The sequence below is a fragment of the Orycteropus afer genome, unplaced genomic scaffold (assembly GCF_000298275.1).
Source record: "Orycteropus afer afer isolate SDZICR_OR568_19922 unplaced genomic scaffold, OryAfe1.0 scaffold00314, whole genome shotgun sequence".
Classification (NCBI taxonomy): domain Eukaryota; kingdom Metazoa; phylum Chordata; class Mammalia; order Tubulidentata; family Orycteropodidae; genus Orycteropus; species Orycteropus afer.
Window position 1 is genome coordinate 2,386,990 of NW_006921901.1, and position 24,502 is coordinate 2,411,491.

The 24,502-nt window shown below is 37.2% G+C and overlaps 1 protein-coding gene across 1 annotated transcript in view; it reads left to right on the forward strand.

The window, feature by feature from the left end:
• Positions 1–24,502, forward strand: part of ARID4A (AT-rich interaction domain 4A) — an 86,282-nt gene that overhangs the window by 13,180 nt on the left and 48,600 nt on the right. Inside the window, exons 5-10 of the mRNA XM_007951886.2 lie at positions 6,357–6,436; positions 6,527–6,621; positions 18,342–18,474; positions 20,659–20,738; positions 22,691–22,767; positions 23,283–23,449. Coding sequence (XP_007950077.1) covers positions 6,357–6,436; positions 6,527–6,621; positions 18,342–18,474; positions 20,659–20,738; positions 22,691–22,767; positions 23,283–23,449 — 632 coding nt within the window. The remainder of the gene's footprint in view (positions 1–6,356; positions 6,437–6,526; positions 6,622–18,341; positions 18,475–20,658; positions 20,739–22,690; positions 22,768–23,282; positions 23,450–24,502) is intronic.

Consider the following 24,502-nt stretch of genomic DNA (forward strand, 5'->3'; position numbering starts at 1 on the left):
AAAAGAAAAGTAGAGAAGGAGAATAATGAAGAAAAAAAATGGAAAAAATGCAAAAAGAAAATCAAGGAATAGGGTTAACCATGAGAAAGAAAGAAAAAAATTTCAACCAGAAACAGGGAAAAGAGAAAAAGCTGAAAACTAGAACCTGGGATGGGACAAATAAAGAATAACAGTAAAAAGGACAAAAGTAATAATAACAGTAGTTATAAGACAGAAAAAAACTAAATAAATAGAAAAAAAGAAAAAAATAATCAGGAGAGGGCAGGGTGGGGCACTCAGGTTCCATCCAAGCACACAGACTGGGATGGAATTCCTGCTGGCCCAGAAGGTGGGTGGGAGTGAGGGTTGGCCACACTTACGTTTAGCAGGAGAGTGTGGGGTATAAGAGTAACAAGGAGAATCTCACACCTTTCCAGTCATCTGGGTCTGGAATGTCCTTGGGGTTCCCAGCAAGTGTAGCTTGTTTTTAAGTCCCTGGAATCTGTGAGGATGCTTTCGCTTTAAATATCCAAAATGGTCATTCTGCTTGTAAACATTCAAAATGGCTGCACCTTCTGGACAGACAGAAGTATATGCCTCAGCCCGCCTTCCTCTTCGCTGCTTCCCCTTTTATTCCCCAGCCACCACAGCAGTCATCTTTGCTGTCCCTGGCTAGCAGGGCTGATTTTTAGATTAATTCTTAGGCCCTACCACCAGACAGCAGTATTCAAGCTGTGTGTGCTGTCAGGATCACTGCCAGACCCGCAGCTCCGTCTGTCTCCTGTTTTGGTGTTTTCGTGCAAATTCATTTGCTAGTTGGAGTTTTGTCCACTTGTATATCCTTGCCTTCAAGGCTCAGGAGTACAGTATTATCTTCTGTATCTGTGTTAATTGGTTCCTCTTTTCTTTGTTGAAGAGGGTCTGTGCAGTCTTTCTGCCTATTCCTCCATCTTACTGGAACTCTCATATTGTGTGATTTTAATGCAGGTAGTCCACACTTAGGAAAACAGACCACAATTGGGGAAACAGGCTTATTTGAAAAAAAAATTCAAAATACTTAAGATTTTGCACTTATATGTATAAGAGATTGAACTATAACATTTAAGATGATTAAGAAGCACTATTCTCTTATATTCAATAAACAGTCTGTTAGAGCATTTAGAAATTGAAAGATGTGAACCATGTAAAGAATGATTCAAGCATAATGAGCTTAATTGCTAGTTGGCGAAAAACATGGCAGAACATAATGTCTGATCTTCCACAGATCAGGAACTTTCCTGTAACTGTCCCTTTTTGGGGTTCCTATTACGTATTGGAGTCCCTGGATGATTGATACAATTAATGCACTTGGCTGCTAACTGGGATGTGATTCAGGTCTACTCAGAAGTGCCATGGGAGAAAGTCTGGGAGATCTACTTCTGAAAAATCAGCCATAGAATACCCTATGGAGCACAGTTCTCCTTTGACACATATGGGGTTGCCTTGAGTCAGAATTGACTTGATGGCAGGTGGTAAATTGGTCTGCTAACCAGAGGGGTGGCAGTTCAAACTCCCCAGCCATTTGTTGGAAAGAAGACTAGGCAATTTACTTCTGTAGAGATACTGCCTCGGAAACTCAAGGAGGGGTCGCTGTGAGTCGAGTGGACTCCATGGCAATGAGTTTTTTTTTTTTTTTTTTTTTTTTAATTATGATTTGGGTGAAGATTTACAGAGCAAATTCACTTTCCATATAGCAGTTCACATACACTTTGTCTCATGACATTGACCACAGTTTACCACAATGCAACAGCTCCCCTCCTAGGAATCCTCATAGGTACCTCTGCCCTGTGTCCATCCCTCCATGCACTCCTGCCCCCTGAGCTGTTTCCCTGGGCATAAGCAGCCCTTCTTTCTTCCATGATTATTCTCTCCAAGGAGTATATCTACCTCAGGTAAATGTTCAACTCCTACGCCTTTTGTTTGGCTGGAAACCACAGGTGTGGGTTCAATTCCAGATCTGAAGGGCAACTAGGGACCATAGTCTGAGTGGTTCCAACAGGCTCTATCAGACCAGCAAACCTGGTCCCCCCTCCTTTTTTTTTTTTTTCCTCCAAATGATTTTGAGTTTTGTTCTACATTGTTCTCCCTCTCTATCAAGGATCTCTTAGATAGATCCCCTTCCACATGGATGACAATGGTAGCCAGGCACCATCTAGTTCTTTTGGTCTCATAGTCGTATAGGCTGCAGGTCGGATGGTGTACCAGTCACTAGGACTAATTGTTTCCCTGAATTTTGGTTTTCTTCATTCTTCTTTGCTCTAGATGAGGAGAGACCCATAGTTGCATCTAGATGGCAGCTCGCTAGCTTTTAAGATCCCAGTCGAACATTAATGATAAAATGGATTATTTTAAGTTTAGTTTGTGATAATTTTATGATTTTGAACATTTAAAAGTACAGTCTATTTATAGACTTTTTGATACTATAAGAATTGTAATTTTTATGAGTTGTTTACGGTATCGTTATCAGGCACGGATCAGTGATGTAATCATTACAGGTTGTGTTCTGTCATGTCATTGTGTCTCTAAGTGGTCATTAATTTCTATATTATTGACATTGTATATAGCACAGCTGCTTTTGTGGAATCATTGTGGTTCTTTGACTATGTGCTTCAGGAGATTTTAATTTTCTCTACGTGTTGTCTTAAATGTAGGAGAATCTAATTTAGATGTCTTCATTTAAGAGGAAGAACTAATTGAAGTAGATAAATACTGAAGTCAATTGCTTTTATCTAATCAAATTTCTAGAAAAAATAAGTTAATGATTTCAAGGCAAATGTTTCATTACACAAATATTAAATGCAGGATTGTAATTATATGGGAAAACAGTTAAGAGTTAAAGATATTATTTAAAAAGGTAAAGAATTTTTCTTTATTCAAATTGTACTATTCTGTTAAGAATATTGAATATTCTGTTAAAGATTCTATGGGTATGATATTGGACAATGCAAGAAGTATGAAGGGAAGATGGAAAGAATACATAGTCATGGTACCAAAAAGAATTGATTAACATTCAGTTATTTCAAGAGGTAGCATATAATTAAGAACCGACAGCACTGAAGGAAGAAACCAAAGCTGAACTGAAGGCATTAGTGAAAAATAGGGCTTCAGGAACTAACAGATACCAGTTGAGATGCTTCAACAAGTAGATGTGACACTGAAGGTCCCTGGGTGGCACAGATGTTTTGCACTTGGTCAGTTAAGCCCAGATTTCTTGTTCAAACCCACCCAGTGGCACCGCAGAAGAACTTTGCCTCATAAGCACCTTCCTTTAAGATTACAGCCAACCCAGCTCTGGAACCTACAGAGTCTGCCCAAATAAATACAGAAACAAATGAATACCTCAATAAACAGATGCAATGCTGGAAATACTCACCCATCTATGCTAAGGAATTTGGAAGATGGCTACCTGGCGAACCCACTGGAACAGATTCATCCATATGTGTGCCCCTTCCAAAGAAAGATGATCCAACAGAATGTAGAAATTATCGAATAATATTAATATCATACACAAGTAAAGTTTTGCTGAAGATAATTCAAAAATGGTTACAGCAGTACATTGTCAAGGAACTGCTAAAAATGAAGCCAGATTCAGAAAGGACGTGAAACCAGGTATGTCATTGCTTATGCCAGATCGATCTTGGCTGAAAGCAGAGAATACCAGAAACATATTTACTTGTGTTTTATTGACTATGGAAAAGCACTTGACTATGTAGATCATAACAAATTGTCAGTAACATTGTGAAGAATGGGAATTTTAGAACACTTAATTGTGTTTATGCAGAACTTGTACAGAGACCAAGAGGCAGTCATTGTAACAGAACAAGGAGATACTGCTTGATTCAGAATCAGAAAAGGTGTGCATCAGGGTTGTATCCTTTCACCCTACATATTCAGTCCATGTGCTGAGCAAATAATCAGAGAAGCTGGACTATATAAAGAAGAATATGGCATCAGGATTGGAGGAAGACACATTAACAACCTGTGATATGCAGATGACACAGCCTTGCTTGCTGAAAGCAGAGGACTTGAAGCACTTATTGATGAAGATGAATGACTATAGCTTTCAGTGGACCAATAAGCAACATCATGATAAATGGAGAAAAGATTGAAGTTCTCAAAGATTTCATTTTGCTTGGATCCACAATCAGTATCCATGGAAGTAGCAGTCAAGAAAGCAAATAATATATTGCATTGGGCAAATCTGTTGTAAAAGACCTCTTTAAAGTGTTAAAGAGCAAAGATACCACTTTGAGAACTGAAGTATGCCTGATCCAAATGCCTCATATGCATGTGAAAGCTGGACAGTGAATAAGGAAGGCTGAAGAAGAATTGATGAATTTGAATTGTAGCACTGTTGACTGTCCAGAGAACGAACAAATCTGTCTTGGAAGAAGTACAGTAAGGCTGTTCCTTAAAAGTGAGGAGGGTGAGACTATATCTTATGTATTTTGGATGTGTTATCAGAAAGGACTGGTCCCTAGAGAAGGACATCTTGATAGGTAAAGTAGAGGATCAGTGAAAATTAGGAAGAACCTCAACAAGATGGATTGACACAAAGGCTACAACAGTAGGCTTAAACATGGCAATGACTGTAAGGGTGGTGCAGGACCAGACAGTGGTTAGTTCTGTTGTGCATAGGGTCATTGTGAGTTGGAGCCAACTTGATGACACCTAACAACAACAGCTATTCTATTAGAATGAAAAAGCATCTAGAATTAGGAATATCAGGATTAAATTAATTTTAACAGTAATTATTTTTGGGTGCATATGCTTTCCTGTATATGTATTATTTTTATAACCTGTATAAACATTTGTTAAGTGAATATGCATTTTATGTAACTGTGGTAATTCTCACTTCTCATGTTTTATTTCTTCATAATTCTGGTCAGTCAGGTGTCTTCTAAGGATATTTTCTTTTTAATATACTTTATAAATATTTGATGCTAAAATCAGGGTACATTTGTGAAAAATTTAATTTGTAAATTTATAGTATTCAGCTAGGAATATGGTAAATGCTAGTAATAAATTGTCAAATTTCATAACCCTATATCCTCAGAAGGAAGGTTGGGCAATCTACTTCTGTAGTGATACTGCCTTGGAAACCCAAGGAGGGGTCACTAGGAGTGGGATCCGACTCGATGGCATATAACAACAACAATATCCTTGAAAGATTTAAAAATAGCCTTACGTAATATGATTTTTTAAAAATGTCATAAAATTAGTATGCTTTGAGAAAAAGCTTCCATGTAATTACAATCTCTTCTTTTAAGAGGCTTTTTTTGTTGTTGTTTCTGTTCTTTTTTCCATATCTTTCTGCTGTTTCCTTATTTCAACCTTCTAAACTACTTATATCCCCCCTTTTTTTTTTAACAAAATAAAAAAATTGAATCTTGTAATTTTAGAATTTGGTATCCCTTTCTTTGTTTTAGGTTATTATGTGTGTTAGACGGGGTTCTCTAGAGAAACAAAAACAGCAAAGCTTATATATATATAAAGAGAGAGAGAAGTTTATCTTAGGAAAACGGCTCACAAAAGTATAGAAGCCGGCAAGTCCGAAGTCCCTGGAGGAAACGTCAGGCTGGAGGCTTTTCCCCGCAGGGGCCGAGAAGCTCAAGGCTGGCAGACAGTACACTGGCTGCCAATGAATGATGAATCAAAGATCTCCGGGCCGAACAGTGGATTGCTCACTCACGGATAGTTGTAGGCCGCACACCAGAATCCTGATCCACACAAGAATGTCTCTCTTCCCAGGATGTCCCAGGATATCCTGGAAGCAGGCCACACCCCTAGGAAACTCCCCCTGAACAGATTGGCCACTCAGAACACAGTCATCGGATCCCATCATGGGAACAACCACACAGAACTGGGGTCCAGCCAAGTTGACACACATCTCCAACTATCACATTATGTAAAGAGAAATAATAGAATAAAGCAATGACATTACCTGATGTTAAAGAGTTCATAGAAGTTAAGGGCACTCCATTGATAACTGTTGAGAGAAAACCCATACTGATTCTTGTTTGTTTTTTTTCTTTATAAAAAAAAAAAGATTTTGCTCATTCTTCTTGGATTTAATAATTGTACTTTGACTAGTTTGCTAATGGGTTAAGAACATGGTTCTGCAGTGATGGAAATTAAAAAAGAGAGATACATGGGAGCTGGGGACAGTCATTTAAGTTGTGTCTTTTTAGTATTTATAGAAGGAAATGTGATTTCAAAGATCTTGAAAGTTCTTCAAATATTAAGCCCTAAAGAAATATCAATAATAGCATTCTGTGTCATTACACTTTTAATTAATTTGTATTCATAAATTCTCTGATGTCTTTTGCTTATTGTAGTGTTTGATGATGGTGATGAGAGAACATTGAGACGTACCTCACTTTGCCTAAAAGGGGAGAGACATTTTGCAGAGAGTGAGGTAGGATGACATGGATGGTCTTTTTGGGTAGAGTAACAGGTACTGACCTACAGGTACAAAGTGCATTTAATTAATCTGTTTCTTATCCAGACACTTGACCAGCTTCCATTAACAAATCCAGAGCATTTTGGAACTCCAGTTATTGCAAAGAAGACAAACAGAGGAAGAAGGTCTTCTCTTCCTGTGTGAGTTTTTTCATATACTAGTAACTTTAAATTACAATTTTACACTATCAAGCAAATGACTTTTTTATGATGGCTAAGGGCTTCTCTTCCTGTGTGAGTTTTTCCATATATTAATAACTTTAAATCACAGTTATTATAATATCAAGCAAATGACTTTTTTAGGATGGCTAAATTTGTTTAGTTAACCTTTCCATAGCATCATGTGTCCTCATGTGAGATAATTGATTTGAATAGACCTTGATTTTAGTTATTCTCATTCTTTGTCCAGGAATTATCATAGCCCCTTTTTGAAAAAGATTATTTTGTTAAAAGCTACTTTGCTATATTTCTTAAATGATATGATTTGTTGTTGTTGTTGTTATGTGCCGTCAAGTCAGCCCTGACTCATAGCGACCCCTCCTTGGGTTTCCGAGGCAGTATCCCTACGGAAGTAGGATTGCCCAACCTTCCTTCCGAGGAGTGGCTGGTGGGTTTGAACTGCCAGCCTTCTGGTGAGCAGTCAAGTGCCTTAGCCACTATGCTACCAGAGCTCCCAAATGATATGATAGTTTCCTTATTTGTAAGTGAGTATATGTACTGTTTTTACTTTTTCATTTTAAAGACATGTCTACTTAAAAGTTACAGGAATAATATAGTGAACTCCCATATTCTTTACTTATTGTTAACAATATTTGCCACATTTACTTTATAATTATCTGTTTTTATATATACATACTATAGCTTTTTAATTTTATAATAATAATTTTTATTCTGCTGAACTAGTAGAGAGGAAATTGTAAGCATGATGACTCTGTACTTAAATACTTGAGAACAAGAATATTTTCTATAAGTATACAGTGATCAAATTCCAGAAATGTATGTATATGAATAGGTATGTGTGTGTAGAGGAGCTCTGGTGGCATAGCGCCTAAGGCATTTGACTGCTAACCAGAACCACCAGCCACTCCTCTGAAGGAGGATTGGACTATCTACTTCTGTAGAGATCCTGCCTTGGAAAGCCAAGGAGAGGTTGCTATGAATCGGAAATGACAGTGAGAAAATACCGTTAGCCAATACTAGTCAATATTTCAAATTTTGCCGGTTGTCCTAGTAATACCCTTTATAATATTCCCTTTCCCTTCCCCAAGTCCAGGATCCAATTCAAAATCACACATTGCATTTAGTTCATGTAGTTCTTGAGACTCCTTTAAGTGGGAATAGTTCCTTAGCCTTTCTGTCTTTCATAAAGTTACATTTTTGAAGAGTACAGATTAGTTGTTTTGTAGACTATTCCTTAATATGGATGGGAGCCCTGGTGATGCAGTGGTTAAGTACTCAGCTATTAACCAAAAGACCAGTAGTTTGAACCCAGCAGCCACTGTGCAGGAGAAAGATGTGATGTGACAGTCTGCTCCTATAAAGATTACATCTTTGGAAACCTGTCGGGCAGTTCTAGTCTGTCCTTTAGGGTCACTATGAGTTGGAATTGACTTAATAGCAGTAGGTTGTTGTTTTTCCCCATTCATTATGAGTTTGATTATTTCCTCATGATTTGATTTGGCTATGCATTTATGACAATAATACTACATAAGCAATGTTGTGTCCTTTTCAGTGCAAGTTCCTCAAGACTTGAATGCTGTCAGTTTGTCCCATAATTGGTGATACTAACTTTGGTCACGTGGTTAAGGTGGTGTATGCCAAATATCTAAAATTTAAAGTTACTTACCATAGACATTTTTTTTCTGTGTAGTATATAAATAATCTGTGTGGTGATACTTTGAGATCGTTTAAATGTCCTTTTCATCAAACTTTCATTCAATAATTTTAGCACCCACTGCTACTTACTGCCTGAATCGATTGCTGTGATGGTAGCAGAGTGATGATTTTCTGATTTTTCACTCCTTTTTTGTTAGTTGTCTTTCAGCTGTAAGAAAACCTTTTCTTCCTTATCATTATGGATTCACAGGCTTTTTTTTTTTTTTTGTAACTTTTTATTTTGATTTGAGTTACATTTTACAAAGCAGATTTGTTTTACATTCAACACTTCATACATGTTTTGTGACACTGATTGCAATCCCCACAGTGTAACAACTCTCCTCCCACTTCTTCCCTGTGGTCACCCTTTCCCTGTGTCCTTCCTGCCTATGCATGCCTATCTCCCTAGCTTTCTCACTTGCAAATACTGCCCTTCTGATCTCCCATGGTTGATTGTTCTAAGGAGAGTGCGTCTCCCTGGTAGTTGTTCAGCTTATAGGCCTTTCTGATGTCTGGCTTAAGGTTAGCCAGGGAGTGAGTCCAATTCTAGGCCCAGAAGGTGAATAGAGGGCATAGTCTCAGGGACTTACCAGTCTCTGTTCAACCAGTAAGGAGCTCTGATAGCGTAGTGCCGAAGGCACTTGACTGCTAACCAGAAGGCTAGAGGTTCAAACTTACCAGCCACTCCTCGGAAGAAAGGTTGGGCAATCTACTTATGTAGTGATACCACCTTGAAAACCCAAGGAGGGGTTGCTATGAGTTAGGGCCAACTTGACGGCACATAACAACAAACAACATTCAACCAGTAATTCTGTTTTTATGTTTTTTTTATTTTGTTCCACATACTTCTCCCACTCTACCCAGGATCTCAAATTTTCATCCTTTTCTGAGTGCTTGTTGGTAGCCCCGCACCGTCTAGTTCTTCTGGTCTCAGGGTTTTATAGACTGAGATTCTCATTGTCCATTAGTCCTTTGGACAATTGTTTCTATGTGCCTTTGATTTTCTTAGATTTTTTTTTTAATAATATTTTATTGTGTTTTAGGTGAAAGTCTACACATCAATTTCAGTTCTTCTTTAACAATTTTTATACAAACTGTTCTATGACATTAAATAACACTCTCATTATTTTCATTCTATTTGTTCTGTTTCCATTGATCTAACTTTACTGCCCCTCCTTCTCATCTTGGCTTTTGGGTAAATGTTTACTGTTTGGTCTCATCTAGTTAATTGTTTAGTGGAGAACATTACCCCCAGGTAATATTGTTTATTTTATAAGCCAGTGTATTATTTGGTGGAAAGATGACCTACAGAAGTAGAGTCAAAGCCAAGTTTAAAGGTTAGAGTAATAGTCTCAGTGATTTCTCTAGTTTTACCTATATACCAGGTCTGGCATTTTTTAGGAATTAGAGTTTTGTTGTATATTTTTCCCCCATTCTATCCAGGGCCTTCTGTGTCCCCAGTCAGAATGGTCAGTAGTGGTAGGCAGGTACCATCTGGTTCTTTTGTTCTCAGGTTAGAGAAGGCTGCAATTTGTGTGGGCTCTTAGTCCTTTGGGAGCTCTGGTAGCGTAGTGCCTAAGGCACTTGACTGCTAACCAGAAGGTTGGCGGTTCAAACCCACCAGCCACTCTTCAGAAGGAAGATGGGGCAATCTGCTTCTGTAGTGATACTGCCTTGGAAACCCAAGGAGGGGTCACTATGAGTCGAGTCCGACTTGATGGCACATAACAACAACAACAACTTAGTCCTGTGGACTAGTTTCTTCTTGGAGCCTTTGATACCTTCATTTTCTCTTGCTCTGTATGAGTACCGACCAATGATTGTATCTTAGATAGTCACTTGCAAGCTTTTAAGACCCCTGATGTTACTCACCAATCTAGAATGTAGAATATAATCTTTGTGAACTGTGTTATGCCAGTTGGCTAAGTTGTCCCCCTGAGACTATGGTCATGAGCCTTCTAACCTAGTAAACTAATCCTGTGAGTTGTTTTGGATATGTTTAGGAAGCCTCTGTAACTATGTCCACTATGTGGTTTGTTATATACGTGGATATATATACAATTCATACAAATGTGTATATACATACGCTTACTGATACATCTATACACGCATGTGCATTTATTCTCATATGCTTTCCTGTGCATTTATATGTATCCATATCTACCTATGTAACCACAAACATGTTTTGGTGGGTTTTACTGTTGTTGCAAAATTGTGTATGTTACAGCATTTATTGAAATTGTCTCTTATCTACTTCTTAGTGTCTTTATTTACCTTGGTCAAGTTGTGTTGACTAAACCTATATTTAGTCTTTTGTTTGCCATCACCAAAAGTAACTAGTGTCTACTATTTAGAAAGTGATTACAATATTTGTCTTTTTGTGATTGCCTTCTTTCACTCCAGATTCCCCCATGTTAAAAGGATTTTCATTGCTCTTTATAGTTGCGTAGTATTCCATTATATGAATGTACCTTGGTTTGCTTGTCTATTTATCTGTTTATGGGCCCTTAAGTTGTTTACGTATTTTTGATGTTGTGAATAATGCAGCAATGAAGATAAGTGTACATATGTCTACTCATATCACCACTTTTATGTGTTTAGTATATATACCTAGGAATCAGATTACTGGATCATAAGATACTTATATTTCTAGTTTTTTGAGGAAGCACCATAATGTTTTTCACAGTGGTTATACCATTTCTCAACCCCACCAGCAGTGTATAAGTGTTCCAGTCCCCTTACAGCCTCATCAGCATTTATTGTTTTCTGGTTTTTGATCATTGCCATTTTTGCAGGGATGAGATGATATGTCATTATAGTTTTGATTTGCATCTCTCATTAGGCTAATGGGAGCTTTGGTGGTACAGTGGGTAAGGCATTTGACTGCTAACCAGAAGGTCAACAGTTAAACTCACCAGCTGCTCTGTAGGAGGAAGATGAAGCAAACCACTTCTGTAAAGATTTACAGCCTTGGAAACCTGATGGGGGTTACTATGAGTCAGAATTGACTCAATGGCAGTGAGGTTTTTTTTGTTGTTGTTGTCATAGTAAGTTTTGAGAGAGGAAAATGTAAGCCCTTTGACAATGTTGTTCTTCTTGAATATTGCTTTAGCTATATGGGGCCTCCTTCCTTTTCGTATACATTTGTTGATTAATTTTTCCATTCATTAAAGAAGGTTGTTGGAATTTGGTTTGGGGTATTGCGTTATAGCCATGGGTTACTTTTGCTAGTATTGACATTTTTGCTATGTTAAGTCTTCTGATCCATGAGTATGGAATGGCTTTCCATTCATATAGATCCCTTAGTTTCTTGCAGTAGTCTTTTCTATTTTCCTCATCGTTCTGGTTAAATAGGACCACTCTGACAAGAATATACCATATTCTGTTCTGGTTACCTAGAACCTCTCTGACAAGAATATACCACAAATGAGATGGCTTGAAAAAACAGGAGTTTATTCTCTTACAGTTTGGGAGGCTAGAAGTCCAAGTTCAAAGTGCCTGGCTTTGGGGGCTGTATGAAAGCCCCTTGACCTTGGGCTTCAGCTCTGCCTCTTGTTCCTGGCCCACTGGAGCTAGAGGGATCTCTTCACTCAGGCAGCTACTGGCTGTTGAGGCTAACAAGTCCAAGGGCGACAAATAAAATGGCACAGTCCTGTTGTTACCAAATCACATGGCAGGCCATCAATTTAAGTCCATTGAAAGTCCCAAGGTCAGCAGAGCATGTAGGCTGCTGAATGATGACACGGCCACATGCAGGGTTCAAGCGTGCCGTAAGCTAGAGACTATCCCCAAGGCTTCTCTTTTTATACAGGAACTAGGCCACATCCCCCCAAAGGCTGCTACTCACCTGCTTGTGGTAGATCCTGTCATGGAGTTGATTGCCAGTCTCATCATGGGGAATATCTACCACCAGCTACCCAGCCACTCAACTAGGCCCAGCCAAGTTGACATACACATTTAACTACCACACTCATATAAATTTTTAGAGGAACTCTGGTGATACAGTGCCTAAGGCATTTCACTGCTAACCAGAAGGTTGGTGGTTCTAACCCAACAGCTGCTCCATGGAAGAAAGACCAGGCAATCTACTATAAAGATTTATGCCTCGGAAACCCAGTGGGGGGTCGCTATGGGTTGGAGTTGACCAGATGGCAGTGGGCTGAGTTTTGGTTTTATAAATCTTTCATGTTAGGTTTGTTTGTTGTTGTTGTTAGGTGCTATGTAGTTGGCTCCGACTCATAGCAACTGTATGTACAACAGAACGGAACACTGCCTGATCCTGTGCCAGCCTCATAATATTTGCTATACCTGAGCCCATTGTTGCAGCCACTGTGTCAGTCCATCTCATTGAGGGCCTCCCCCTTTATTGTTGAACCTTCACTGTACCAAGAATGATACCCTTCTCCAGGGAAGGTTCCTTCTGACAGCATGATCAAAGTAGGTGAGATGAAGTCTGGCCATTCTTGCTTCCAAGGAGCATTCTGGCTATACTTCTTACAGGATAGATTTGTTAGTTCTTCTGACAGTCCATGGTACTTTCAGTATTCTTCACCAACACCACGACTCAAAAGCATCAACTCTTCTTCAGTCTTCCTTATTCACTATCCAGCTTTCACATGCATATGACGCTACTGAAAATACCATGACTTGGGTTGTTGTTGTTGTTATGTGCCGTCAAGTTGGACCCGACTCAAAACAACCCCTCTTTGGGTCTTCGAGGCAGTGTCACTATGGAAGTACGTTGCCCAACCTTCCTTCCAAGGAGTGGCTGGTGGGTTTGAACCTCCAGCCTTCTGGTTAGGAGTCAAGTGCTTTAGGTACTATGCTACCAGAGCTCCTATGGCTTGGGTTAGGTGCATCTTGTTCTTCAGAGAGACATCTTTGCTCTTCAGGACTTGAAAGAGGTCTTTTGCAGCAAATGTGCCCAGTGTAATACGTCATCTGATTTCTTGACTGCTGCTTCCATTGGTGTTGATTGTGGAACCAAGTAATATGAAATCTTTGACAACTTTAGTCAGTAAGCTGTGATGCAGCTTATTGGTCCATTGGTGAGGATTTTCATTTTCTTTATGTTGAGATGTAACCCATACTACAGACTGTAGTCTTTAATCTTCATAAGTAAGTGCTTCAAGTCATCTTCACTTTCAGCAACCAAAGTTGTGTTGTCTGCATATTGCAGGTTGTTAATGAGTCTTCCTCCAATCATGATGCCGCGTTCTTCATATAGTCCAGCTTCTTGGATTATTTGCTCAGCATACGTATTGAATATGTATGGTGAAAGGATACAACCCTGATGCACTCCCTTCCTGATTTTAAACTATATTTTATCCTACTGGGGACTATTGTAAGTGGTATGGTTTTCTTGATTTTGTTTCAGAATCCTCCTTGTTAGTGTAGAGGAACTGAACTAATTTTTGTGTGTTAATATTGTACCTTGCTACTCTGCTGAATCCTTCATTAGTTCTAGTAATTTCTGGTAGAGTCTCTGGGATTTTCTGTGTATATGATCTTGTTGTCTGTGAATGAGGATAGTTTTACTTCTACCTGTGCAATTGAGATTCCCTTTATTTCCTTTTCTTGCCTTATTGCTCTAGCTAGGACTTCCAGCACAGTTTTGAATAAGAATGGTAATAAAGAGCATCCGTGTCATTTCCGTGGTCAAGGGCAAGGGTCTCAATCTTCCCCCATTGAGAATAGTGTTGGCTGTTGGTTTTGTATATATCCCTTAATTATGTTGAGTAATTTCCCTTCTGTCTCTTCTGTTCCTATTTTGTTGAGAGTTGTTTGTTTGTTTGTTTGTTTTTTTTAAATCAGGAAAGGATATTGGATTTTATCAAATGCTTTCTCTGTGTTGATGGAGATGATAATGTGATTCTTTTATTTATGTGGTAAATTACATTGATTGATTTTCTCATGTTGTGCCTTTCTTGCATCCTTGCATAACTTGATCATGATGTGTTTTTTTAGTTGTTACACTGTTGGATTATGTTGGTTAGAATTTGTTGAGAATTTTTACATCTATACTCATGACGGATATTGGTGTGTAATTTTCTTTTATAGTGGCATGTTTGTCTGGCTTTGGTATCAGTGTTATACTAGGTTCATCGACTGAATTAGGGAGTATTCCTTCCTTTTCTATGTTCTGAAATAGTTAGAGTAGAATAGGTGTCAATTCTGCTCTGAATGTTTGGTAGAATTCTCCAGTGAAGCTGTCTGGACCAGGGCTTGTTTTTCGTTAGAAGTTTTTTTTTTTAATGACCTCTTCAGTTTCTTCTTTTATTATGGGTCTGTTCAAATTTTCAACTTCGGTTTGTGTTAGTTTAGGTATGTAGTGTGTTTCTAGAAGTTTGTCCATTTCTTCTAGATTTTCAAATATGTTGGAGTATCATTTTTCATAATATTATATTATTATCCTTTTAATCTCAGTTGGTTCTGTCGTAATGTCACTCATTTTATTCGTTATTTTGATTATTTTCATTTTTTCATTGTTTTCCTTAGTCATTTTGGCCAGTGATTTTATTGATCCTCTCAAAGGACCTGCTTCTAGTCTTGTTGATCCTTTCTATTATTTACTGTTTTCTAATTCATGTATTTCTGCTCTGATATTTATTCTTTCTTTCTAGGGAATGAAGACTTTTTTTGCTGGTCATTTTCTATGTATTTGAGTTGTAAGGTTAAAGGTATTGATTTTGGCTAGTCTTTTTTTTCTTTTAATTTTTATTGTGATTTGGGTGAAAGTTTACAGAGCAAATTATTTTTCCATACATCAGTTCATACACATTTTGTTCATGACATTGACTGCAATTCCCCACAATGTAACAACTCTCTTCCTCCTTCCTCCCAGTAGTTACCACTTCCCTGTCTCCTTCTTTCCTATGTATTCCTGCCCCGAGTTATCTCCCTGTGCAAACACTGCCCTTCTGCTCTCCCATGATTGCTCATTCTCAGAAGTATATCTACATGATATAAGTGTTCACCTCTATGCCTGTCTGTTATTCGGCTGGAAGCCACGGGAGTAAGTTCAGTTCCAGACCTGAAGAGTAACTAGGGGCCATAGTCTCAGGGATCTTACAGCTCTATCAGACCTGATCTTTTTTATGATTTTGAGTCTTTTTCCACATTGTTCTCCCACTCTATCCATGATCTCCTGCCTCATCCCTTTCTGTGTGGTTGACAGTGGTTGCTGGGCACCATCTAGTTCTTCTGGTCTCATGGTCTTATAGGCTAAGGTTCCCATGGTCCACTAGTCCTGTGGACTAATTGTTTTTGTGGATTTTTGGTTTTCTTCATTTTTCTTTGCTCTGGATGAGGAAAGACCCATTGTTGCATCTAGATGACTACTTATGCCTAAGGCATTTGACTGCTAACCAGAAGGTTGGCAGTTCAAACCCACCAGCCACTCCTCAGAAGGAAGGTTGGGCAATCTACTTCCGTAGTGATACTGCCTCGGAAACCCAAGGAGGGGTCGCTATGAGTTGGGTCCGACTCGACGGCACATAACAACAACAACAACAGTCACTACTCACCAAAGGAAGATGCAGAACAGTGTTTTTGTATAATGTGTGATACCAGTTGAGCTTGATGTCCTCTGTGACCATGGTTGATTTAGGAATTTTTAATTTTTATTTATTCTATTACCTAGTACTTCTTTTGTATGTTTGTTTGTTTTGAAGTAAGGTGTTAACTGAGTTTCCATGTATTTAATTTTTTCCTTTTTCTTTCTTTCATGTACATTTAGTTTTATAAAGTTAAGATCAGAGATGAATTCACAGATTCTTATTTTATTCAATAGGTTATAATTCATTGATCTTTGTATTAATTTCAGTTTTCAAATGGTCTCAGGTTTAGTCATTGGGACCCTCTATATGATGGCTTTTATGCTTTTTTAATGTAGCTCCACCATTTTTTTTCTTTTTAAAAAATTTTCTTACTTTCAGGCACAAAAAGTTGTTCTGGATTCATCTTAAATTTTTTCTGTAGCAGTCTTAGAATAAGCCATTTCTCCAAGAGACCCTGGTTCCTTATAATGGAAAATATTATTTAGAAACCAACATCTAGGTTAGATGTACTCTTGCTGCCAGGGAATATATGTTTTTAAAATAATGAAGATTTAAGAAGGCAAAGTCCAAATCAAAAAATAATGCCTAAATTTTGTGAGTATCTCAATGATAAAACAAAACAAAAAAACATTGTACTAAACCAGAAAGAAATAATAAAACATCACTGAGGACCCTAAATAGAAATCCTGCCTTAACCACTTACATAGATAGTACCCTTTGGGAAAATTATTTTATCTCTTTGAAGTTGAAGTACACTTAACATATATTATCTCCAACCTTCACAAAAACCACCAGATCATGTTCCCAGGTTACAGGTGAATAAAATGGGAATAATATTATCTTGCCAGTGTCTTTGAGGATTAAATATGTATGTAAATTTATCAGTATGCAAAAATTACTTACTACATGATATTTAGGAGTCCCTTGCACAATGGTTAAAGAATTTGGCTGTTAACTGAAAGGTTGACAATTCAAATCCACCACTCCGTGGGAAAAAGAAGAGGCAGTTTGCTTCCATAAAATTTACAGCCTTAGAAACCTTATGGGGCCATTCTACTCTGTCCTATATGGTCCCTATGAGTTGAATAAACTTGTTGACGGCATTTGCTTTGGTTTTGATGGGTGGTACAAATGGCTAAGTTCTTGACTACTAGCCAAAGAGTTAGTGGTTCCAACAGACCCAGGAGTGCCTTACAAGACAGGCCTGCCAATCTGGTTCCAAAATATCACAGTCTTGAAAATCTTACTGAGCAGTTCCTCTCTGCACATGTGGGGTCACCTTGAGTCAGAATCGACTTGATGGCAACTAACAGTAACAACAACATACTTAGTTAATAAATCACTAATGTCCAGGTATTGTATTCATACGATGTCTCCATAGACTATTAATAAGAACTTACTTACTCGGTTTTACTTAGAATTTTGACAAGTTGAGCCATCTGGTTTCTTAGAATGTAGTAGAATTGAAGAAGCAAATAGAGGTGTCACAGGAAAGAGAGAATTAGTGGATGCAGACAATAGATGTGGAATTTGAAGTTGATATGTGAAAGGGAAAAGAAGGAATAAAACCTTAAAAAGATAAGAAACAAAGCAGTTTTGAGGCACTTACTAATAGCTTTGCATACCTTTATAAACCCTGAAGGTATAAATGTATTGCAGGACAGTGTCTTAAGGAAGATATCAAATTATTCAGTATGTACTCATTGAGAAACAAAATAGGAGTATACCCATTTTTATTTAAAAAAATTATTAGCTTAAAATTAATATAATTGACACTTCAGGGTAAACTTCAGTTATCCAGATAATTACCTATATAAACCCTCATATGTGTTTAAATGAGATCTTTTCATAACCTGTTAGAATATTATATTGTCTGGTATCTGACAAAAAAAGGACAATGTTTTTAAAAAAGTATTTGGCACAGTAAATAGTTGATGGTGGCATAATTAGGCTTTTCTGTCCTAGCCAGTGGTTGGCAAGAGTGATTAAGTCCACATATTCATTGTCTAGTGCCATGAACTCACACTTATTATGGATAGCTCAGGATTATTTTCTGTAGGACTACAGACATATCTGGGAGCTCTGGTAGCGTAGTGCCTAAGGCACTTGACTGCTAACCAGAATGCTGGCGCTTCAAACCCATCAGCCACTCCTCGGAAGGAACATGGGGCAATCTACTTCCGTAGTGATACTGCCTCGGAAACCCAAGGAGGGTCACTATGAGTCAGGTCCAACTTGACAGCACATAATAACAACAACAACAACACAGACATAGCCATCTTCTCAATTCAATAAGAATGAAGAGGATATTTCTATTCCAGAGTAATCTAGATTAGAAATTGCATTGTATAAGTTAAATTTACATCACTGTAACTATGTTAGTAACAATTTAGTTTCAGATCATGATGAAGTTGTTTTAACTTTTAGTACGGAAGATGAAAAGGAAGAAGAAAGTAGTGAAGAGGAAGATGAAGATAAGCGGCGTCTCAATGATGAGTTATTAGGGAAAGTTGTAAGTGTGCTATCTACATCTGAGAAGACTGAATGGTATCCTGCTTTGGTAAGTTTTCTTTGCATAGTTAATCATTTATTTATTGCAGGTCTAAAAATTGAGCAATCATATCAGGTCCAGAATACTTCACTGTCTTCTGTTAAGTCCTTTCTTTAATTGCTTTAACCAGTTATTCATTGAGATCTTTCAGTAATTCCTTCAAAATATGTCCAGCGGCCTCTTTGTATTCTCTGTTCCTATTATTATTTACAACTACCTGCAGGTTCCTATAATTTGATTCCTGAATTGTTTCTTTACTAAAGTCAGATGACTCTTCTAGAAATAATGTGTATAGAGAAATCTTTTCAAAATGTCTTCTTAATCATGATAGTCCCAATCTCAAAAACCTTCAGTGACTGCCTAATGGATTGCATCTGCCATTCCTAGCTCTCTGTTTGTTTCCTGTTTTCATTATAGATTCTCTACTTTCCTGAGGTTCTTTTTCACCCCTCTAAGACTTTGCCTCTGCCTTAAATAAATTTGTCAATATTTACTGAGGATCTGAAGGGAGTTCAACTTTGCACTAGGTCCTTAGAAGATACAAAAGTGTGAAACTTGGAACACATTGCCCTCAGGCAGCTTACTGTACACATCTAAGAGATTATCTGTTAATTAAAGATTATATAGTAGATAAAATTTTTCTGTGGTGCCCACACTGGAGTAGGATAGAGAGTATTGGAGAAAGGCAGAATATACCTAGATTTTAAAGAAGGCTTTGGGAATGCCAAGTGTTTGATAGATTAGTAGACAAAGCTAATTTTTCCTTACATTGGGAAGGAATGAGAGGAAGGAATGGACAAGAGAATTACTTCATGAGAAGAATCAGTAATACCTGATAAATAATACCCGTCTCCCCTTCCTTGTCCTCCCCTTCTCTTCACATTTTATTTTTGTCTTAAGGTTCAGATCAAGTCCTACCTTCTCCACAGGGTCTCCTCTGCACAACTTATTTTCTGTTGTGTTTAAATATTTTTTTTGTGTTTGGCTCTCCATTACACTGTTAGCTTCTAGAGGCGAGACACAACTATATTATTATCTAATATTACCAGTACCTGCCGAACAAACAAAAAGACATTTACTTCCATCTGGTGTGAAGACAGCTGATGTGACTGCCAAGAATATATAATTATGTGGCTATGTGCTGTCTAATAAGTTAACATGAGCCACATGTAGCTATTTAAATTCAAATATAACTTAATTAGAATTGAATAAAATTTAGAATTTAGTTTCTCAGTTGAACTAGCCACATTTCAAATGCACAACCCTAGGTGGCCAATGGCTACTATATCAGGCAATGCAGATATGGAATATTTCCATCATTGCATGAAGTCCTGTGGACATTCTGATCTGGATTGTCACAGAGGGGGGCTAGTGTTAAGGGTGGTGATGAGCAGGTGTATTTCAGTGTATTGGCAGTTCTTGTAATGAAATTCTGTAAAGAAAAATTAGCTATTAACTGCTGATAACTGTTAAGAAGACATTTGTTATTTTCAAAAGTTAAGAAATGATGAAGTTCATTGCTCAGATTTTGTTTTACTTGTTTTAATTAATAAAACATGTCCTGGTAAGCAAGGGACCTTAGATAGGTGTATATTTCAGACAAATAGACAGATTTCAGAATAGATCCTGTGAATCAATTATTTTTTTAAAAATTACAATAATGCAGATTTTTCACACACATCATTTTATTTTTGACAATAAATGGATTATTATTTGGCTTAGATTAAATCTTGATTTTTGTAGAAGGGAGAGTTGCATTATTATTTATATTAATTATTTTTAATAAAGTAACAACTATGGATAAATTAAATCTAGAGTACCAGTATATTAAACAAAAGATATAAGGAGACATTCTTCTGTAAGTGATTTCATTGATAATGAAGCCAAAGGTAAAACACAATCTGATTGAGAAGTCAGAGGATCCAAAGTTGTTCTTTTCAAAAGTTGTTGTTGTTGTTGTTGTTATGTGCTGTCGAGTCAAACCCGAGTCATAGCGACCCCTCCTTGGGTTTCCGAGGCAGTATCACTACGGAAGTAGGATTGCCCAACCTTCCTTCCGAGGAGTGGCTGGTGGGTTTGAACCGCCAGCCATCTGGTTAGCAGGCAAGTGTCTTAGCCACTATGCTACCAGAGCTTTATTTTTCTTATGAGCAAGGGAAATAGGAATCAATTTGTTCTTCTTTTATACTTCAGGTAATATCTCCCAGCTGTAATGATGACATCACAGTGAAGAAAGACCAGTGTTTAGTTCGATCATTTACTGATTCCAAGTTGTGAGTAATGAACTACTTACTACTATTACATGGGAGGGCAAAAGATGGAATCAGTGATAGACTCCACAGATTTTATTTTTAAAAATCTAATCATTTCATGAACTAAGAAGATGTTATCTAACATGTTTTTTCAGTTTTGTAATAGAAATTACTTTCTATTGTTAAATTTTATGTAAACATTGAATAATATGAAGATGTTCTTTTTTCATCGAGCATGTTTTTTTTTTCCTGTGTACTATTTTATATTATGAACCAGGAAACTTTTTAAAAGGTATTTTTTTATTGTGATTTGGGTAAAAGTTTACAGAGCAAGTTTATTTTCTATATAACAGCTCATACATACTTTGTTTCATGACATTGATCACAATTCCCGTAATGGTAACAGCTCTCTTCCACTTCCTCCCTGTGGTAATCTTTCCCCTGTGTCCTTCTTCCCTGTGAATTTCTGCCCTCTGAGTTCCCTCCCTTTGCAAATACTGCCCTTCTGATCTCCTGTGGTTGATTGTTCTAAGAAATATGCCTATGTTGTGTAAATATTCACCTTATATGCCTATTATTTGGCTTCCAGAGACTTCTTGGAACCTTGGGAGTGAGTTCAGTTCCAGGCCAGAAGGGTGACTGGGCCACAGTCTCGGTGGTTTCACTAGTCTCTATCAGACCAACAAGCCTGGTTGTTTTTATGATTCTGAGTTTTGTTCCACATTTTTCTCCCATCCAGAATCTCCTACCCTGATCCCTTTGTTGTTGTGTTGTTGTTGTTATATGCCGTTGAGTCAGCCCCCGACTCATAGTGACCCCTCCTTGGGTTTTCAAGGCAGTATCACTACGAAGGCAGATTGCCCAACCTTCCTTCCAAGGAGTGGCTGGTGGGTTTGAACCACCAGCCTTCTGGTTAGCAGTCAAGTGCCTAAGGCACTGTGCTACCAGAGCTCCTACTGATGATTCCTTTAGGAAACTTAACTTTTGGTAGAATTTATAATACTAAAACAATTATTTTAACATTTTCTTATTCAAAACCAGAGTTTTTAGAAACTGTCCCTAACATCATCCTTGCTTTGTTCCAAAAAGAAATTACATAAAATTAAATACATACACATAACACACACACACGCATAAAGCAAGTTGTAGTTCTCTGTAAGATAAAATTAAAGCCATAATATCTCATACAATGTTTTGTTGTTGTTGTTGTTACGTGCCATCGATTGATTCCGTCTCACAGTGACTCCCTTTGACAGAGTAGAACTCTACCCCATAGTGTTTTCTTGGATGTAGTGTAGTGGTTAAAGCATTGAGTAGCTAACCGAAAGATTGGCTGTTCAAACCAGCCAGCTGCTCCACAGGAGAAAGATGAGGCAGTCTGCTTCTGTGAAGATGTACAGCCTTGGAAACCTTGTGGGTGTTGCTGTGAGTTGGAATCAATGGATGGCAGTGGGAGTGTTTGCAGAAGCAGGTCACCAGGTCTTTCTCCCATGGAGCCACTGGGTAGCTTTGAACTCCCAAGTTTTCAGTTAGCAGCTTAACCTTTGGGTCACCAGGGTTCCTTCCATTGATAGGAATCTTTTAATATTGTCTTCATTTTTACTAAAATTAATGAAACATTTAAGAATATTACATATCAAAATAGATATTATTGCCTATAAACATTGAAAACAAATTATATTTAATCTCATACTGTCTTTAGAATGATTGTATAGATTGAAATACTGTGAATATGGGCCTTTCCAAATAGAGTACTTCTGCGTATTTGGATCTGTAAAATTAAGGTATTAGCTTTGCATATTATCTCTTGCCCTTTATTAAGGATTAGGATATACATAGTTGTGTTTTTGAAAACATAGGCAAAATAATTTGATTTTGAGGTTTTATGTTTTTCTGTGTGTTAACATGGACTATTAAGTGATCCTGTTTGTTTAATAAATACTTCCTCTCCCCTTTATTCTTCCTATAATTAGCTACTCTGTAGCAAGAAAGGACATCAAAGAAGTAGACATTCTCAATCTACCTGAATCTGAGCTCTCTGCAAAACCAGGTAAAATAATGATGAATCAATCCATAATTTTATGATGTGGCTTTATATGGACAGGAGTGACTAGAGTAAGAATGAGTAATTTCTGGTGCCATTTTAACTCTCTAGATACTCTTATTTGATGGGCTTTTTTTTAATGTCTATATAAAATATTTAAATTGTAATGTTTAAGTTTAATTTTTTATGTTTTACCATAAAGGTTATTAACTGTGTACTGTTATTAACAGTATTCCTTAGAGTAGTAATAAATATTTATGTAACATTATATAACTTAGGAAGTATGCTCAAGTTTACTGTATCATTTTATTTTTAAAATAGCTCTTTGAGGTCAATATTGTCATCATTTTTGAAATAGGGAAAATATTCAGAGAGATCAAGTGTTATGGTTGGGCAGTGAGGTTAATAGTAATTGACAGGTAAATATGAATACAGGCCCTCTGACTCTGAGTGTCATGTTTTTTCTGTTATTCTATGGTGCCAATTTTATAACAACTGCTGAAGTATATTTTCACTTCTAGGGCTTCAAAAAGCAAGCATCTTCTTAAAAACAAGAGTTGTTCCTGACAATTGGAAAATGGATATAAGTGAAATCCTTGAGTCATCCAGTAGTGATGATGAGGATGGTCCATCTGAAGAAAATGATGAAGAGAAGGAAAAAGAGGCTAAAAAGGAAGAAGAAGAAGTGGTAGGTGAAATCTCATATTTCCAACAAATAAAGGGATTTGATACTCTTTAGTAAAAACAGTATCTTCATGTATTTTTCCTCTGCTTAGATTGTTATTTGGTTTCCTTTTTATCTCAACTCTATTTTTTGGAGAAGCTTTTTTTTCCCCTTTTGGGAGAAGGTTTTTGGCTCACTAAGCAAATCATAGCAAATTTTAAGTAAGAATTTACAAAGAAGTACTTTTTAGGTAAAGTAACTAACAAATACAGACTGATTTCTTAAAGTTTTTTTTCCAGACTGCCAAGGGGAAAAGAAATGTCACTTTTAGGTTTATTACTTGTCTTAACTTATTTAAGCTGTTGTCATGGGAAGCTATCATCCCACTTTAAAGATGAAGAAAAAGGCTCAGAAGGGTTATATAGCTTTCCTAAGGTGGCACAGCTAAATGTGGAGAACAGGGATTTGAACTCAGGTCTGGTCTGTTTTACCTTTAAAACCTCATCTCTCTTGAGATATTTCACAGTATCTCAAGGATACTGAGGATAAAAAAGTTCTACCCAAACCCAAGACTATTTTGTCTAGCAGTTTGATAATTCATAGAAAAGATTTAGATAGTATTTTATAAATGCTAATGGTTTTTGTTGTAATGTTATCTTGCCATTTAAAATATATATATATATATATATATATTTTATGAAATCATACATTGAGTACCACATAACTGCTTATGTAAATATTATTGTCTATTTATTCTGCAGTGTTTTGTCAAATAGGGTAAAATGTCCAGTGTATTTTTGGTTGTTACAGGGTAAGGGGATTACAGGCAAGACAAAGAGAATGAGTTTACTAAAAAAGAGGGCCTATTGAACATGAAAAATACTTGCCTACAGAAGTGTGGGATGCTTGTTTCTGTTTTACTTATACAACTGTGAATTTATGAAATAAAATGAATATACTTCTGTGTGATGAAGGGCATAAGATATTTCTTTCCTTTTACTTCCCCTGCAGTATTTGGTCTTTGCGCTCAGAAATCAGAATGGCGGTTCATACTTACAGGCTGCCTACAGAGTTGCC